The 16,452-nt window shown below is 46.8% G+C and overlaps 2 protein-coding genes across 5 annotated transcripts; one reads left to right on the top strand and one right to left on the bottom strand.

The window, feature by feature from the left end:
• Positions 1–4,484: 4,484 nt before the first annotated feature.
• Positions 4,485–9,699, bottom strand: Zmynd15 (zinc finger MYND-type containing 15). Of its 3 annotated transcripts, none has more exons than XM_076870782.1 (13): positions 9,114–9,699; positions 8,210–8,444; positions 7,964–8,119; positions 7,543–7,703; positions 6,865–7,017; positions 6,489–6,569; positions 6,227–6,343; positions 6,050–6,138; positions 5,865–5,963; positions 5,578–5,731; positions 5,428–5,510; positions 5,008–5,168; positions 4,485–4,661 (listed from the first exon to the last, which is right to left on the bottom strand). In XM_076870782.1, exons 1-13 carry the CDS (start codon positions 9,697–9,699, stop codon positions 4,490–4,492), a joined length of 2,247 nt encoding a protein of 748 aa, XP_076726897.1. In that variant the 3' UTR covers positions 4,485–4,489. The 3 variants fall into 3 exon arrangements, with proteins under 3 accessions (XP_076726897.1, XP_076726898.1, XP_076726899.1); XM_076870783.1 differs by having other exon boundaries at positions 5,428–5,486; XM_076870784.1 differs by lacking the exon at positions 6,227–6,343 and having other exon boundaries at positions 5,428–5,486.
• A 625-nt stretch (positions 9,700–10,324) lies between these two features.
• On the top strand, positions 10,325–15,749 carry Cxcl16 (C-X-C motif chemokine ligand 16). 2 transcript variants are annotated; one of them, XM_076870278.1, is made up of 5 exons: positions 10,325–10,453; positions 11,396–11,531; positions 11,808–11,890; positions 14,703–15,122; positions 15,577–15,749. In XM_076870278.1, exons 2-5 carry the CDS (start codon positions 11,476–11,478, stop codon positions 15,615–15,617), a joined length of 600 nt encoding a protein of 199 aa, XP_076726393.1. In that variant the 5' UTR covers positions 10,325–10,453; positions 11,396–11,475; the 3' UTR covers positions 15,618–15,749. The 2 variants fall into 2 exon arrangements, with proteins under 2 accessions (XP_076726393.1, XP_076726392.1); XM_076870277.1 differs by lacking the exon at positions 10,325–10,453 and adding an exon at positions 10,460–11,025.
• The last annotated feature ends 703 nt before the right edge of the window (positions 15,750–16,452 follow it).

Genomic DNA, 16,452 nt, shown 5'->3' with positions numbered 1-16,452 from the left:
ATAAACATTTTTATTACAAAAGGACTTTGTGTTAATAGATTTAAAAAAATGAGCATATCCACACAAAATGAATACGTAAATCTTTAGCAATCCCACCACTCAGAGATAGCCATCTTTTTATACTTTTGTGCAGTACATGGTAAAAATTTAGAAAAATTTTTTTTTCCCATGAATTTAGAGTCTCACTAAATTGCTGAGTCTGGGCTTGAATTTGCAATCTTCCTGCCTCAGTCTCCTGGGTACTTGGAATTACAGGTGTATACCACCACGCCTGTCTGGCTAGGAAAAGATTGTTTTCTGGCCAAGGGAGTGGTGAAAAGTTGTTTCCCTTCAATCCGCTAGGGAGCTAGGCTTCCCCTTTCTGGCTGTACGGGCTGAAGCTGGAGAAGAGCGATAAGGAGGAAAGATGGAAATAGTGCATGCATCCTAAATCATAATCCCAGTGATTATGGGGGGAAAGTAATTAGACAAGCAATTAACGATCTCCTACCACATGCAAAGCCAGACCCTGAGGGATAGATGTAGCACTCATGCTTTCCGTGTTTACAATTGAAAAGGTAGATAAGGAATTATAAGAGTGAGAACGATGAAATACCAGGGGGGAAATTCACGGTGCTGTGAGAGTTTGAGGTAGGGAGTTTGTCTAATCTCAAGTGTGGGTTAGGCAATGCCTCCTTTCCTAAGGAAAGAAGACGGTCTAGTAATTAGTTGGACAAGACAATGGTAAGTTCCATAATGAGAGAGTGGGGCATCTTTATTTAGAGGTGTTTGGCTGGAGGGCAGAGAGGAGCAAGAAGTAGCATGAGATCAGATTGGCAAGGACCACATCAAAAGAAGCTTGTCATCTAGATCTAACTACCACTTTGTGGAAACTAAAGAAGATTAGTGAACAAATTAAAAAACACCTGGAGGAGAAAGTAATCAGTTAGCTCCCGAATGAAGAACAATTTATGAGACAAATGATCTGGGTTCCCAGTGGCGTGAAAATGGGAAAGAAAGAAAAAGGAGGGTGATCTGTTACAGAATAAGAGGTTCTGCTGGCTCCATGGTGCATGTTCTATAATCCCAGCGACTAGAGGGGCTGAAGCAAGAGGATTATAAATTCAAGATCATACTCAGCAACTTAACAAGCCTCTCAGCAACTTAGGGAGACCCATCTCGAAATAAAATATAAATAAATAAATAAAAAGGACTGGGGACATGGATGTGACTCAGAAGGAAAGTGCTTCTGGGTTCAATCCCCAGTACCAAAAAACAAAATAAAACAAACAAAAACCAAAACAACAGCAACCAAAACAAACAACAACAACCTCAAAAACAAAAGGAAGAAGACCTAAGAAACATAACTACCAGAAGTCATGTGGGGCTCTCATTTATTTCCTTGTTGGAACAAACCAACTATGAAAGGCACCTTTGAGATAACTGAAGAAATTTTAATATGAACTGGGCATTATAAGATACTAAGGAATTACTGTACATGGTGGTTACATTTTTTAAAAAGCCATTATTAGTTATAGATGCATATAAATGAGACGACTAGTGTCTGGTGTATGCTTTAAAATATTCTGGAAAAAATCTGGAGGTAGGAATAATAAAATGGGGAAAATGTTGATAATTCTTAAAGCTAGGTAATGGTTATACAGATATTTATTATTATCAGACACTGGGCTTTGTGTATATTAGGAAACTTAGAGAATACTTCATAGGAAGAGAGCATCTTTTATGCAATATTAAAGAACTTCACTTTTTAACTTTCTATTTTGAAATGATTTTAGGTGAATAGATGGATCCCAAAGAGAATGTTTCCATAAGCCCTTCACCACCTTCTGCCGCAGTCTGGCTGGGCACAATTCAGGAGCCACTTGTCAAAAGAAACTAACTTTATTTTTAGAACCACACAAGATAAACAAAACAGCTCCTCAGGAAAAAACCCTCAGAGCCCAACTGCCACCACCGGCTTCCCACAAGCCACACACCCCAACAACCTCTTCCTCCCACAATCCTCCTGCTCTTGAGGCCGATTGGCTGGGTCGCATGGGCGGAGCCCAAAAAGTCCCCCAATGAGCAGCTCCGTGGTCTGAAAGGGCAGGGAAACAGCCCAATGAGCATCACCGCAGAGGAGCCAATCAGCTAGTTGTTGCTGGGGCCGCTGTGAGCCAATCATCAGCTGGTAGTCTGAAAGGGCAGGGAAACAGCTCAATGAGCATCTCCACAGAGGAGCCAATCAGCTAGGTGTTGCTGGGGCCGCTGTGAGCCAATCATCAGCTGGCAGTCTGAAAGTTTGCTGGAGCCCCTTCGGCTGTGGCTCTCAACAACCTTCCTCTAATGTTACATCTTACACAACTACAGCATGTTAATTGAAACTAAGAAATCAGAATTGATACAACACTACTAGCTGAACTACAGACTTTATTCAGATTTCTATGATTTTTCCACCAAAGGTCCTTTTTTTCTGCTTCAGACCAATCCAATGTCACATCTTCTTAGTCTCTTCTAATCTCGGTAACAGTGTTTTGGCCTTCCTTGCCTTTCATGGCTTTAACACTTTTGAAGAACGGTGTCAAGTATTTTGTAGACTGTTCACAATTTGGATTTGTTGGATGTGTGCCATGATTAGCCTGAAATTGTGGATTTGGGGAAGAATACTGCAGAGGTGAGGTGGCTTTCACATCACATCATGTCAAGAGGCACATAATGTCAACAGGATTTATTAAAAAATTTTTCTTTTTTTATATTTATTTCTTACATACATGACAATAGTGGAGTGCATTACAATCATAATTATCCATTCACAGCACAATTTTTGTAACTCTGTAAAAAAATCTTAGTCACTTGGTTAAGGTGGTGTCTGCCAGGTTCGTTGTCTTTTCTTTTCTGTATTCAGTAGCTTGAAAATCATTACTGTCTACAGTCAAGGAACTCCTTGGCTACAGGGTATTAACTCAGGAGCACTCAACCACTGCGCCACATCCCCAGCCCTTTTCTGTATTTTATTTAGAGACAGGGTTTCACTGAGTTGCTTAGGGCCTTGGTAAATTGCTGAGGCTGTCTTTGAACTTGTGATCCTCCTGCCTCAGCCTCCCTGTCTGGGATTACAGGCATGCACTACCATGCTAGGCCTCCATCTTGATTTTAAGAAAGAGGGAAGTCACTGAAGGGACTTAGGAGAGGACCAAATTCAAATGTGTTTTATTTTTGTGGTGCTGGGAATTGAACCCAGGGCCTCACATATGCTTGGCAAGTGCTCTACCATTATCATTTTTTTACACCTCCGGGCCCTCAAATATGTGTGTGTGGTTTTCCTTTTTTTTTTTGGTACAGGGCTTGAACCCAGGGGCACTTAACCATTGAGCCACATCCCTAGCCCTTTTTATTTTGAGACAGAGTGTGTCTAAATTGTTTAGGGCCTCATTAAATTGCTGAGGTTGAACTCAATTGCTGGCTTTGAACTTGCAATCCACCTGCTTCTGCCTCCCAGGCAGAGGGGATTATAGGCATGTACCAGCCTCAAATGAGTTTTTCTTTTATATATATATATATATATATATATATATATATATATATATATATTAGTTATAGATGGACACAATACTTTTATTTCATTTATTTATTTTTATATGATGCTGAGGACTGAACCCAGCGCTTTACATGTGCTAGGCAAAAGCGTTACCACTAAGCCACAACCCCAGCCCCTCGATTTTTAGTTTTCTTTTCTTTTTTTTTTTTTTTTTTTTTTGTAGTTGTAAACAGACAGAATGCCTTTGTTTATTTTTCTGTGGTGCTGAGGATCAAACCCAGTGTCTCACACATGCTAGGCAAGCGCTCTGCCACTGAGCTACAGCCCCAACCCTCAAATGTGTTTTAAAAGGATACTTTGGTAGTAATGTGGAAATGAGATATGATGAAGCTTGCAGTGGAACTGGTCGTAAGTAGATGGATTTGAGTGATTTTAGGAGATCAACCGAGCAAAAATTGATATTATTAGATGTACGGGAAATGAAGGATGAGAGAAGGTGGAGCTGGGTGGCTAGGGTCTTTCACTGAATCCAAACCAAAGGATCTGTGTGTCCCTAAGATGTTATCTGCTTCCCTATCCACGAATGAGAACCCAATTTCTGCTTCTTGGTCTTTCCTTGCTTTGAGGCAGATGCCTGGGGGTTATCCCGGCTGGAAAACGATTTACCTACATAAAAATTGGGAGAGGTTTGGGATTGTCAAGGAAGATCAGCATTCCCAAAGCTGAGTGTGAGATCAGACAAGTGAAAAAAGGTTTGGGACAAAATCAGTCATTCCCAAATCCTTCTCTCCTTTCCTAGTTTAATGGCCCAATTAAAAACATGTAATCAAAGGGTCTGTGACTCAGTGATTTCAAACAAGTAATTTTATTTACCTTTTCAGGTTCGGCCAACCAATCCTCCCCTATGTATTTTTGTTTTCTTCTAGGATGTGTGTTTGGGAAGGGGGGAGTGGACTGCTACCATCTTTGCACTCATCTCCGCCGGCGGACTCCGCGTCCAGCCTTCTTTTCTCCTCGACGCCTACGGGCGGGGGCAGGAGGAGCTACGGGAGTTGGGGCTGGGGGCGCGGGGCCGGGCGCCGAGCGGGCCCCGCCGCCTTGGGGTGGCTTGTAGATCAGGTGGAAGATGAAGGCGTTGCAGTACCTGTGGGAGGCGCGTGGGCGCTGTCAGGGGCGGGGCCTGGGCTCCTAGGGGCGGGACTTGTGGGCCCGGCGTTCGGGGGGAGCCGGGCTAAATAGGGCTCAGCTCGCTAGGGGGCAAGCAGGGCCTTTTGCATCGTAGGAAAAGGAGTTGGGGAGAGTTCGTGAACTGGGATCCAAAGGGGTGTATTGGAGATTATCTGGAACAGCGGGGGTGGGGTGGTGGTGAATAGTGGGGACAGAAAAGGGGGGCTATAGGGCTGAGGAGAGTAAGGTCCCAGGAGAATGGAGACCTTTTAGGTGCAGAGAGTAAGAGAGGTTATGGGTCCAGAGGGAAAGTGGGCCCTTACCAAGGCATGCAGTTGTCGGCTGCTCTGAGGCGAAAGGGGGAGCGGAAGGGGTTGGGCTGTGGAGGACTGGTGCCCCCTCCCGTGGCCACTGCCATGGTCTGGTCGTCCATCACACAGCCATACTCGCTGCTCTCAGTGAAGAAAGCAGGCACTCGGAGAGACTGAGATGGGGCAGAGCCTTAGAGACTCCCTGAGAGGCTCCTCCCTCCAGATACATCCCAAGCCCCCAGGATGACAGTTGAAAACTGAGACCCTATGACACACCAGGATGCAACAGAGGCAGGAGGCAGTCACAGAGCTCAGAGGGTCCAGGACCCGTGGGTGCTCTCCACGTTTGGGGAGCAGTTGATGTGGGAGAGGAGAGTACAGAGGCTTTCAGAAAAGGAAGGAGGGTTTTGGGAAGAAAGTGAGATACCCTACCTGTAATCTGGGCAGAGAGCTCAGCCACGTGTCCTTGAGACCAAAGCCGGAATTAAATCCTGCCCAGGGAGAGCAGAGAGATTCTGGCTTCCATGGTCTCCTTCTCTTCTTCCTTCCCCATACTTCTCTCCCTTAGCCCCAGGCTCTTACCAATAACAAGGTCAGGCTTGGGCCCCTGGAGCAGATGATAGGGTCTGGCTGACACCTTGATCTGCAGGTCCCTGCGACCCCCTTTCTCTTTAGTCCCAGAGTTGAGCCGTGCTGATACTCCAGAATTAGGACGGACAGATACCTCAGGGCCATCCTGTGGAGCCAAGGGTAGGGCAGAGAAGCCACCAGAATTCAGGTGGATGCACCAGTTAAGACAGAAGAATGGGGAGAGGAAGACAAACATCGGGAGGCCAATAGAAGGATCAGGGCCTCCTTCAAGCCCTCACCCTTTGCAGGGTAAAATGTTGCTGGTCATTCTCAGGTGGCAAGGCATCACCCACAAACTGCAGCTCCAGGGCCACATGGGGAAGTAAGACCAAAAGCTCCTGAAGAACAAAGATAAGATAGGTCTAGCTCCCATCCTGTGTCCACCCCACAGCCAATGCCAGTCTCCAGGTCAGGAAAGACTTACCCAAAACACCATTACAAGGTCAAACTCTTTCCCTGCCTCTACCACATGGATCTTCAGCGACTGCTTGTTCTGTATATTGAGCTCAGGGACTAAGGAGAGGCCAGTTTTTAAGGATATGGTCTTTCTCACTGACCCCTCCTGCCCCTACATCCCCCCATCCTACCCTGTACTCCTTACAGGACTGGGGCACTAGGTGGGTGATGACGTAGTACACGGTCAGCGGGTAGGTGAGAAGCACAGCCATGGGGGAGTCGAGGCTGAGGCCCCGCCATGTGTAGTAATCCTGCCAGGAGCCTGGGGGAGAGTGGATTACTGGAGGACCCAGCTCCAAGCCTGAACCCCAACCTTTCTGGTCTAATAGCAACCTTTTTCTCAGACACCCAGGCCTTTAGCCTTCCCTGTCCCCACCTCTGGCTCCTTCAGGGCCCTTCCTGCTCACCAAAGAGGGCCTTGGGTGGATCTGAGGGCACTGGAGGCATCAGGGCAGGACCATCCCCCTGGAGAAGCTGGTAGGGATCTCCTGAGAGGGTGAAAAGAAGAGGAACCTTCACCTGACCCATCTTCTATTGCTTCCAGAAGAGCTGTGTCCTCTGAGAGAGGGCCTAGAACTGTACTAGGAGGGATGAGAGCCTTTTTCAGGGTCAAGGCTACTGGATGGGATAGGCAGGGTGACTCCTTTGAAGGCTTCAGAGGGGGTTGAAATGGCACTGTTGGTGTTGGTAGGGGTTTGGTGTGTATATGAAGGAATTATCTGGGACCTGGTCAACTTTTTCTTCCTAATCCTCCCTTCTAAGCTGAGGACAGTCCCCACGCACCACTGAGAAGAAGGCCAAGGGATGGTGTGCTGCCCCGGGGGTGCCTGGGGGTGCCAGGTCCTGGAATCAGCATGCTGAGGTGAGTCCAGTAGCCGCGAGTGAGTCCCCGGGAGGCCAGGAAGGCTTCCTTGTTAAAGGTTTCGCTAGTCACCTCTAGAGAAAGAGGAGAAGTATTGAGAGCCTGGTGTTGAGGCCCCAAGACCTTAGCTCTGCTCAACTTCCCCCAAGGAATCTGGGTCTGAGTCTGTTTCTAGTCAGGGAGGGAACTATCATTTCTGAGAGTCTACAGTATACCAGGCACAGAGCCCACACCATCCTTGTAACAATTCTGTGGCATTTTACATTTGTTAGTATTCCTCTTTTACAGATAAGGAAACTAAGCTTCCAAGAAGTAACATGATATGTTTAAGGTCGCACTGACAGTTGGTGGTGGAGCTGAGAAGCAAGCATTTGAAACCTACCCGAAAGTCCCCTGAGCTCTCACTGGGACCCAGGCACGTGGTTTTCCATTTCACAGATCCTTTCTCTAGCCCCAAATACTCAGTTCCCAAACTTTATTCCAGGGACCCAGACTTCAGCCAAAGGCACTTAATTTTCTGTTCCAGAACCTTGTTTCCAGGTACCCAGGCCCTATCTCACCCAGTGTTCACCCAGCCCACTCTGAACTCCTTATGGTACCTGCAGTGTAGGTGAAAGGCAGAGTTGCCAGTTCCCCTGCCCGCTCCATGAAAGCTGCAAGCCTTGGGCACCAAAATCGGTGGCTCACATCATCTGGACATCGCCGCCAATCAGCCCGGAGACAAGTCTCTCCACAGTACAATACGGCACTGCACTGGGGACTGGGGGACATGGGGTGGTAGGCACCTGGTGTTAATCTCTCTAAGTCCTGTCTGCTGGCCGTCTGCCCCACAGCTGCCCATATGTCATTTGACCTTTTTGTCTTATACCCTCTAACTTACCTGTAATTCCTGTTTGTTTTTTCCATCTCTGTCTTTGTATTTCCCTGACCCTCCCTGTCTGTCGGCTATCTCCAACTGACCTGGCTTGCTTTTTTTTTTTTTCCTGTTTTTTTCAGACTCCATCTTTGTGGGCTACTCACCAGGGTGACAGCTTCACTTCAAAGCTGTGCCTGTGACAAACATGGCAGGTTCGAGCCCGAAGGGAGGCAAAGGTGAAGCCTGGCCGAGGACCCCATGTCCGCATTGGGGTCTTTGCTAACTTCACACCCAGCCTTGGGACCAGGTTCTCCAGTTCTCTGAAGTGGAGATAGGCATCAGGATGGGGTAAGGGGCCTCCAGTGTCCAGGCCCTAGACCTCCCCATCCTCTAATACCAGATTTCTGTACCTATGCAGCTGAGCATCTCCCACTGTAAGCTGTCGGGGCTTTCGGGGGTCCCCAGAGCCCATGGGGCAGGCCATGCTGTGGCAGAGAAGAGCATAGGCCCGAGGAGCTAGGTTCTCAGTTCCTGAACCCCGGCCTGCATTCCCTTGGACTCCATCCACTAGCAGATCAATGCCCAAGATGGTGCCATGCTCATCCGTCACCAGTAAGAGGCAGGAAAGGTGCAGGGGGGCAGTCTCTGGGGAAAGAGAGAAAATTTGGGAGAGACAATAGGGAACAAAGATGTACAGGGACAGGAGTATCAAACTCAAAGGCTGTGGGGGTTAGGCAAGTAAGTTCAGTGAGTAAAGGAGCCTAGGTAGAGAGGCCCTGCCTCATTTAAGGCAACTGTTACTACACAGTACCAGAATTTGCCACATGCAGAAATGTAGGCACACTGTCAGAATTTTAGATTTTTCTTAAGGAAGTATAAATCTAGACTTCTGGGGATTTGGGGTTTTCTTCTTTTTTGGTTCTGGGGATCAAACATAGGGTGCTTTACTACTGAGATACATATTCAGCCCTTTTTATTTTTTATTTTGAGACAGGACCTCATTAAGATGCTGACACCCTCAAACTTGCAGTCCTCCTGCCTCAGCCTCCCGAGTTGCTGGAATTATAGGCATGCACCCTGGTGCCCAGATCATACTTTTGGATTTTCATCACTTTCAATGTTTAAATGTTGATTTGAAAAACCAACCAAACAAACAAAAAAACCCCACTGTGGTTGATGAAAACACTTTTTTGGGCCAGATGATCCAAAGGCCACCAGTTTGTGACCCCTAGCTGAGTGTGAGTGAGAGGGGATGGCCTCATAAGGGGAGGATGGCTGGGCAGGACATAGGGCAGGCTGGCCCTGGGTTCTTACCACTCCTGCGTTCCTTTCTCTTCTCAGGTCCCGTTTCATCCTCCACTTTGTAATCTCGGCAGCCATCCTCACCACTTGCCTCCTGTTCAGCCTCCTCTGGCTCCCCTGGAGGCTTGGCTTCCTGAGGGGATTCCCTACTGGTAGTGGCCGGTTCCCCATCCTCCTGTGGTTCCACCTTCTCTGTGCCTGCACCCTCCTCCTCTCCATTCTCTCGTTCTTCATCTTCTTCCCCCTCCTCTTCCCCTTCCTCCCCATCCTCTAGGCTGACAAAGCTGACAAAGGGACTCAGGTCTTGAAGGTGGAGTGGAGGCTCATCTCCCAGGAGCCGGGCAGCCCCCAGGCCTGGTCCAGGGCCTGGCTCTGCCCCTTGCCCCAGGCTGATGCCCACACTACGGTTGGGCAAGACATGGAGCACCCAAAGGGCGGGGTCCTGGGGCAGCCTTCTGATTTGAGCCTCCAGCTGTCGCCAGCGGCCCTCAAGGCTGGCGCCTACAGCCCCCCTTTCTGCCACAAACTTGCGGAACCAGCCAAAGAGGAGAGCAGCGAAATCAAGGAACTCATCGCGGTATCCAGACACAAACTCCATGTCTTCAGGGGCACAGGGCCTGGGCCCAGACTAAGCATAGGAAGTAATAGGGTAGTGTTGAGAAAGTTTGGGGCAGGTTCACTAAATGGGCGAGAATGGGGTTTTGAAGGTCACTTAGGGTGGATCTATGGATGAATATTAGGAGCTGAGAGTAGGGTTTTTGGGAATGAGGATGGGAGATTGGGGTGAGAATGGTGGAGGAGGAGCTGGATTGGAAAGTGAGCTTTCCAATTAGCGTTGAAGATGAGTACTCAGGGATGAGATGGTATTTTGAGCTCAAAATTTGGGTACTCAAATTCTCTAAAGTAAGGTTTTAATTAGAGGTAGAGATGAGGTAGAGTTAATCCTTTAGGGAAGGGCTTGTGAGGAAGGAAGACCCACTGATCTATGGGGTATGGGAAGAGGGAATAGGAGCTGAGGCATCCCTTGGACTTTGGCGTGAGCCCCAGTAGACCTAGCCCTACCCGGTCGCCCTACTCCTCCGGTACCTGCAGCCGCCACTACTTTTCGAAGGTAAATACCTCGGGTCGGGGGCGGTCGTGACGTCAGGGCTGCCCGAGCCCACGGCCAGTCCCTCGGGTGGCCACGCCCCCCCGAACTGGGTGTCTTGGCGGGTGGCTGCCCTAGCCAGTGCGTGCGCTGCTGAGCCTGAGTCCTATGACCGCTTCACCTCTGCGCACCGCAGAGTGGATCCCGCCGCGACGGAGCCGCGACCGAGCGGAGGAGCCGGGGAAGTGAAAGCATGCTGGAGCAGGTGGGAGTCTAGCCATTCATCCATTTCACAGGTCCGGGGACTGGCCTGTGGCGGCCAGAGGGGCTGGCATCCCTGAACCGAACTCGATCATCCCGTATAGTAACTGCCCGCCTACCCAGACTCGTCTCACCCCGAAGTCTGAGTTTTCTTTCGGTTTCGTCGGACATTCCTGACCGCCCCCTCAGTCCACTCTGGGTTAGGCACGGGGCTAAGGAGCTCCGCTTTGGGGATTTCCCTGTCGCGGGTGGCAGACGCGGCACGGGCTCGGAAATACTGACCAAAGGTCGGTTCGGGACGGCGCGAGCGCTGGGCGGAAGGCCGCCTCCGCCTCGCGCCCTCTCCCCAGCCGAGACTTGGCACCTACGGCCCCCGCAGTCTTCTCCAGAACCTGAGGCGGGCGGGGGAAGGAAGCGAAAGTCATCGAGACATTAGCTGGACGTCACACTCTCCGATCCGGAGTCAGGGAGAGGCGGCCTTATGAGCTAAACTCCCCCCGATCCCGGAGATGAGACCGAGCTCGGGACTCCTGCTCCCCGAGCTCCTATTTCTGCTAGTGCTGCTGATTCTGCCAGGTTAGTCTGGAGCGGGTTCGTAGTCCGGAGCCTGGAGTCCCGGGAAGAGAATGCTCTAGGGAAGGGGACACTAGGGCCGCGGTGTTGAGTGCAGAACTGGGGTGTTGCAGGGCTCCCAAGGCAATTGGGACAGGGGAAGTTGCTTGGGACTGGGAACGGAGGCTGGAGACAATGGGGTCCTGGTGGGATTATGGACGTTTTGGAGGGGTGCGGTGTGTGATGTGTGTGTGGGTTGAGGCTGCGGGTCAGACCCCCAAGGCCTAGGAGGAGAGGCTGCATGGGACAATGAGTTGGAGACTAAGTAGGTTAAGTATCAGCGGTGGGAGATTCTTGACCTGAGAACAGGTACGATCACCTCTATCCCGTTCAGGAGATGGCAACGAGGGCAGTGTCGCAGGAAGCTGTTACTGTAATAAAATAATCTCTAATAACCAACTATCCTTGCAAATCATGGATCATTACCGAAAATACCTGAGAGCCTATCGTGACTGTCCACCCTACATCAGGTAATCTCCCTCATCCAGCTGGCAGCGCCTAACTGTCCGTCCCTGCCAGTTGTCTCCAGGAATCCTCTCTGGTCAAATGCGAACCCCCTCGGGGTGAATCCTGCCCCATCTCCGAGTTCTGTTCCTTCTAACTCTCTGCACCATCTTTTTTCTGTTTCACTTCACTGGGGATTTCCAGTCTCCGCAGAAACAACTTTCTTTGGGTGACGTTATGTCTCTGGAATGAGGGAAGGTGGGGAAGCTGCTGCTGCTGAGACCAGGTTCTGTTTCTTGCAGGTTTGAGCTAATTAGACAGAACGTATGTGGAAGCATCAAAGACCCAAGGGTTCGTGAATTAATGAGCTGCTTTGATCGCGGAGGTGAGAACTTTGCCTTTCCTCCTCAACTTTGGGAACGGCAGCTTTCCACCTTATAAATTCCTTCGCCTCCGCCCTTAAGCAGAGACACTACATCCTTGAAGCTTCTGATTCTGGCCAAAGTACTTTCGCTTAAGTTCATACCTACCAAACATCATTTATCAGCTCCTTCATGATTTTTTTTTTTTTTTTTGCCAATTCTACCTCATGTGATATTTTGTACTTAATATTTTTCTTGAAATCACTATCATATAAAACGTTTTCATATATAAAATAATCACTGTTGTATTTTCCTTGAAATCACTTGAAGGCACTATTTCCATTTTCCAATATTTAATTATGAAAATTTAGACATACATAAAAATTTAAAGAATTGTACAATGAACAATGATATGTCCATCACCTAGACTGCAATATTTGATTTATATATACCTATATCTCACATAAAGCAAATATTTACCATATGTGATATTCACAATATTGAGATTACATCATTTTACTGTATTAGCTTATTGCATATCCTTCTCTATCATTAACCCATCTTATTTTTTTAAAAAAAATTGTTCTACATTTTTATTGGTGCATTATAGTTGTATATAATGGTGGGGGATTTGTTGTTACATATTCATACATGTACACAATATAATAATATAATTTGGCCAGTTTCACTTGCCCTTCCCTTCTCCATCCCCCTGGTCCCTTTCTTCTGTTGTACTGATCTTCCTTTGATTTTCATGAGACACCCCCCCCCCTTCATTCCCTTTTTCCTCTTCCACAGATGACGGAAAACATGGCCCTTGACCTTTTTAGTTTGGTTTGTTTTGCTTAACATAATGTTCTCAAGTCTTCCATCCATTTTCTGCAATTTCATTTTTCTTTAGATCCATCTTATTTTTTGATGCCTGCCTGCCTGCCTTTCTCTATTTCTTTCTTGAACCCAGGGGCACTTCCTCATTTTTCTTTAGATCCATCTTATTTTTTGATGGATTTCTTCTCTCTCTCTTTCTTTCTCTCTCTCTCTCTCTCTCTTTTTCTGGTACTGGAGAGTGAACCCAGGGCACTACCACTGAGTTACATCCCCAGTCCTTTTTATTTTTTTATTTTGGGCAGGGCTCCCTAAGTTGCTGAGGGTCTTGCTAAATTGCTGAGTTTGACCTTGAACTTGTGATCCTGCCTCAATTTGTGTCTCACAGTGGCTGACTTTGTGATGCATTTCAACCTAAGTTGTAGGCATGGTTATATTTCATCCCAAAATGTTTAAGCATGTATATTATTAAGTAGAGTTCAAAATTTCACTGCTCTTTTTTGGGGGTATATTTTGCATATAGTGAAGTGAATAAATCATAAATGTACACAAGTTGGTTTTGCAAAAAAAGTTATTTAACAATTTGTCCTAAAAAATGTCACCTGTGAAGTCACTATATATTTTTATTTCATATATATATATATATATATATATATATGAAATAAATATTTTTATTTCATATATATATATATATGAAATAAAAATATTTCATATATATATGATGCTGGCTTTGAAATCATGATCCTCCTGCCTAAGCCTCCTGAATTGCTGGGATTATAGGTGTGCACCACTGCACCTGGCTGAAGTCACATATTTGATGTGCTGATTGTATTTTGCTCTTGAAATAAATACACAACTCTTAAAATACAAACTGTTCTTTGATGTCCTACCTAAAGTTGTGAAGTATAGTCCTTCAGACTACATAGACCTGTTATTTCTTTAATCCTCACAGCTACCCTGGTCCTTGGTACTACAATTATACTCATTTGACAGCTGAAAGAAGTTAGTCCCAGAGAGTTTAGAGATGAGGGGCAAGGTCAAACAGCTATTTTGTGGCACAGCTCAGGGTACAATCCAAGCCTCCTGATTATCCAGTTCAGAACATGCACTTGTCTCAGTAGTTCTATCTTGGGGTTTGCTAACTTCCTTGTCCCCTGCCTTTCTCAGCTGTTGCCGTCTCCCTCCCTCTCTTGGCCTTCAGTTGTCCCCTTGATGTTGTCCTTGACCTACTATCCTTCTCTTTGTTGAGGCTTGGGACACCATACCCCAAACCATGGCCCCTTAGCAATTGAGAAACTGCCAAAGCAAGCTCACTCTGACCTTCCACCATCTTTCTGTGTACCCGAAAGGAATTCTATGACCTACCTCATCTGAAAATAAGTCATAATATTCTCATTCCATAAGGGTCCTGCCCTATACTGGGAGGCCAAGAAGAATCGGAATAGGCAAGCTTTGCTGGTCTCCTCCAACCCCATTTATCACCACTAGATCATACCTTTTTCGTACATACTTCTATATAACTTTAGTCCATCCTTCATTCAATCTAAGGACAAAAATAGTTTTCCCTGAATCTGGGTCTTCTTTCTGAAGGCTCCCATGCCCTGTAAAAATGATTAAATACATTTGTTATACTTTTCTCTTGTTAATATCTAATTTCTTTTGGGGATACATTGGGGTTAAACTCAGGAGTGCTCTATCATTGAGATACATCCCCAGTTCTTTTAATTTTTTATGTTGAGACATGGTCTCCCTAAGTCACTGAGGGTTGCTAAATTGCTGATGCTGGCCTCAAATTTGTAATCCTCCTTCCTCAGCCTCCTGAATTGCTGGGATGGCAGGTGTATGCCATCACACCCAGCTTTAATCTTTTTTTTTTTTTTTGGTTGTTATAGGGGTGTCAGCCATGATTTGGGGGATGAATGAGGAAATTTACCACTTTTTCTTTCCTGTACCTCTGTCTGATATCACCTATTCCCTGATATCCCTGCTCCTCACTTCTTTCCTCTTCAGAGTGTGGATATGAACATGGGAAGAGTCGGGTCAACCAGGAGCACTTACTTTTTCCCAGCACTCCAATTCCTGAGCCCACAGAGTTGGCACCTCCAGATATGAGCACTCCTGCCCAGATGTACCTGCCACCTACTCAGCAGTCTACCCAGCAATTCAAGCTTCCATCAGGAGTGCTGCCTTTGGACAAAGAGCTCACTCACCTAAAGGAAACCACCACTTTCACTGTGGGTTATAATCTGGGAATTGGGTTTAAGGATGGAGAGAAACAGAGGCAGAAGGAAGAAATGGAAGGCACTGCAATTAACAAATCAGTCATGGTGGCAGTGCTGTCCCTCCTGGCCATTGTCTTCATTCTCACTGGAGTCCTCCTTTATGTGTTGTGCAAAAGGAGGAGGGAACAGTCTCTGCAGTGCTCTCCAGGTAAACTGGGCTTGTGAACCCCTCCCCCAGGGATCCAGGATTCCTTCCTGGCAGGACTCTTGCCCCTGGTAGTTCTCAGGTAGCTGGAAACCTGACCCTGGCACACAAATATTAACATTTTCTGTGCTACAGAACACAGGAAGAGTCAGCCAGAGACTATGGAGTAGAGAGGGAGGGAAGTCACCATGGGCTCAGGGACAAGTACTTGGACTTTAAAGTCAGGCAATGCTTGGAGCAACATCAAGGAGATGGCAGCTGGACTAGGCTAGTGGGAAATGAACTTGTGGAAAAGGGTGAGGACCATTCAATAAATTCACAAATCCTCTATTGAGTACTTACTATATACCAGGCCCTAGATGTCTTAAGATTGTCTGACTCCCCAGTTCAAATTATTATCCACTTCTCCAACTCCCTTTGATCTCAGAGCTCATCTCTATTTCTTTATCCTTTTCAGGTTTGCATTATACACCTGTGACAACAGTCTTCAATGCCTAAGCCAAGAAATGAAGCTTGTGTGGTCTGGGGTTGTAGCTCAGTGGTAGAGTACCTCCCTAGACTGTGTGAGGCTCTGGATTTGATCCTCAGCACATAAAAATAAATAAAATGAAAGTATGTGTCCATCTACAACTTGTGAGCCTAAAGTTGGTTTATTTTATATTTTATGTAATTAATACAACTTCTGACACATATAAGGTACTATATTCAATGTTTAATATGACTAACCAATCAATGAACTTTTTTAGCCTCCTACCCTCATACTGGGGTCTGAACCCAGGGCTTCAAACATGCTAGGCAAGTGCTCTACCACTGAGCTACATCCCCAGCATTTTAAAATTTTTGAGTCAGGAACTCTGTAAATTGGCTGGCCTCGAACTTGGATCCTCCTGCCTCAGCCTCTGAGCAACTCAGACTAGAGGCATGTTGTTCCCCACCCCCCTTTTTTTGTGGGGGGATTGAACCTAGGGGTGCTTAACCAATGAGCCACATTCCCCGCTCTTTTAAACTTTATGTACAGACAGAGTCTCACTAAGTTGCTTAAGGCCTTGCTAAGTTGCTGACACTGACTTTGAACTTGTGATCCTCCTGTCTCAGCCTTCTAAACTGCTGGGATTACAGATGTGCGCCACTGTACCAGGCAAACTTTGTCCCCCTTAAAAAAAAATCAATATTATAAAATCTGGATGCTGAGGATGTACCTCAGTGGTCGAGTGCTTGCTTAGCATGTGTGAGGCCCTGGTTTAAATCCCTATCTATGCCAAAAAAAAAAAAAAAAAATCTAAAAGAAAATAAAATCTGCCTTTTATCCTATATAATGGTAGCTTAGACAAAA

The sequence above is a fragment of the Callospermophilus lateralis genome, chromosome 11 (genome assembly GCF_048772815.1).
Source record: "Callospermophilus lateralis isolate mCalLat2 chromosome 11, mCalLat2.hap1, whole genome shotgun sequence".
Taxonomy (NCBI): Eukaryota; Metazoa; Chordata; class Mammalia; order Rodentia; family Sciuridae; genus Callospermophilus; species Callospermophilus lateralis.
The sequence above is the reverse complement of the archived record's forward strand: the minus strand, read 5'-3'. Positions and strand labels throughout refer to the sequence as shown.

Coding starts and splice junctions, on each gene's coding strand:
- Cxcl16 (XM_076870277.1), top strand. CDS start 10,959: ATGAGACCGAGCTCGGGACTCCTGCTCCCCGAGCTCCTATTTCTGCTA. Junction 11,532..11,807: donor GACTGTCCACCCTACATCAG/GTAATCTCCCTC, acceptor TGTTTCTTGCAG/GTTTGAGCTAATTAGACAGA. Junction 15,123..15,576: donor GTCTCTGCAGTGCTCTCCAG/GTAAACTGGGCT, acceptor TATCCTTTTCAG/GTTTGCATTATACACCTGTG.
- Zmynd15 (XM_076870782.1), bottom strand. CDS start 9,699: ATGGAGTTTGTGTCTGGATACCGCGATGAGTTCCTTGATTTCGCTGCT. Junction 6,139..6,226: donor CCACCTAGTGCCCCAGTCCT/GTAAGGAGTACA, acceptor GCCTCTCCTTAG/TCCCTGAGCTCAATATACAG. Junction 5,964..6,049: donor ACCTTGTAATGGTGTTTTGG/GTAAGTCTTTCC, acceptor TTTGTTCTTCAG/GAGCTTTTGGTCTTACTTCC.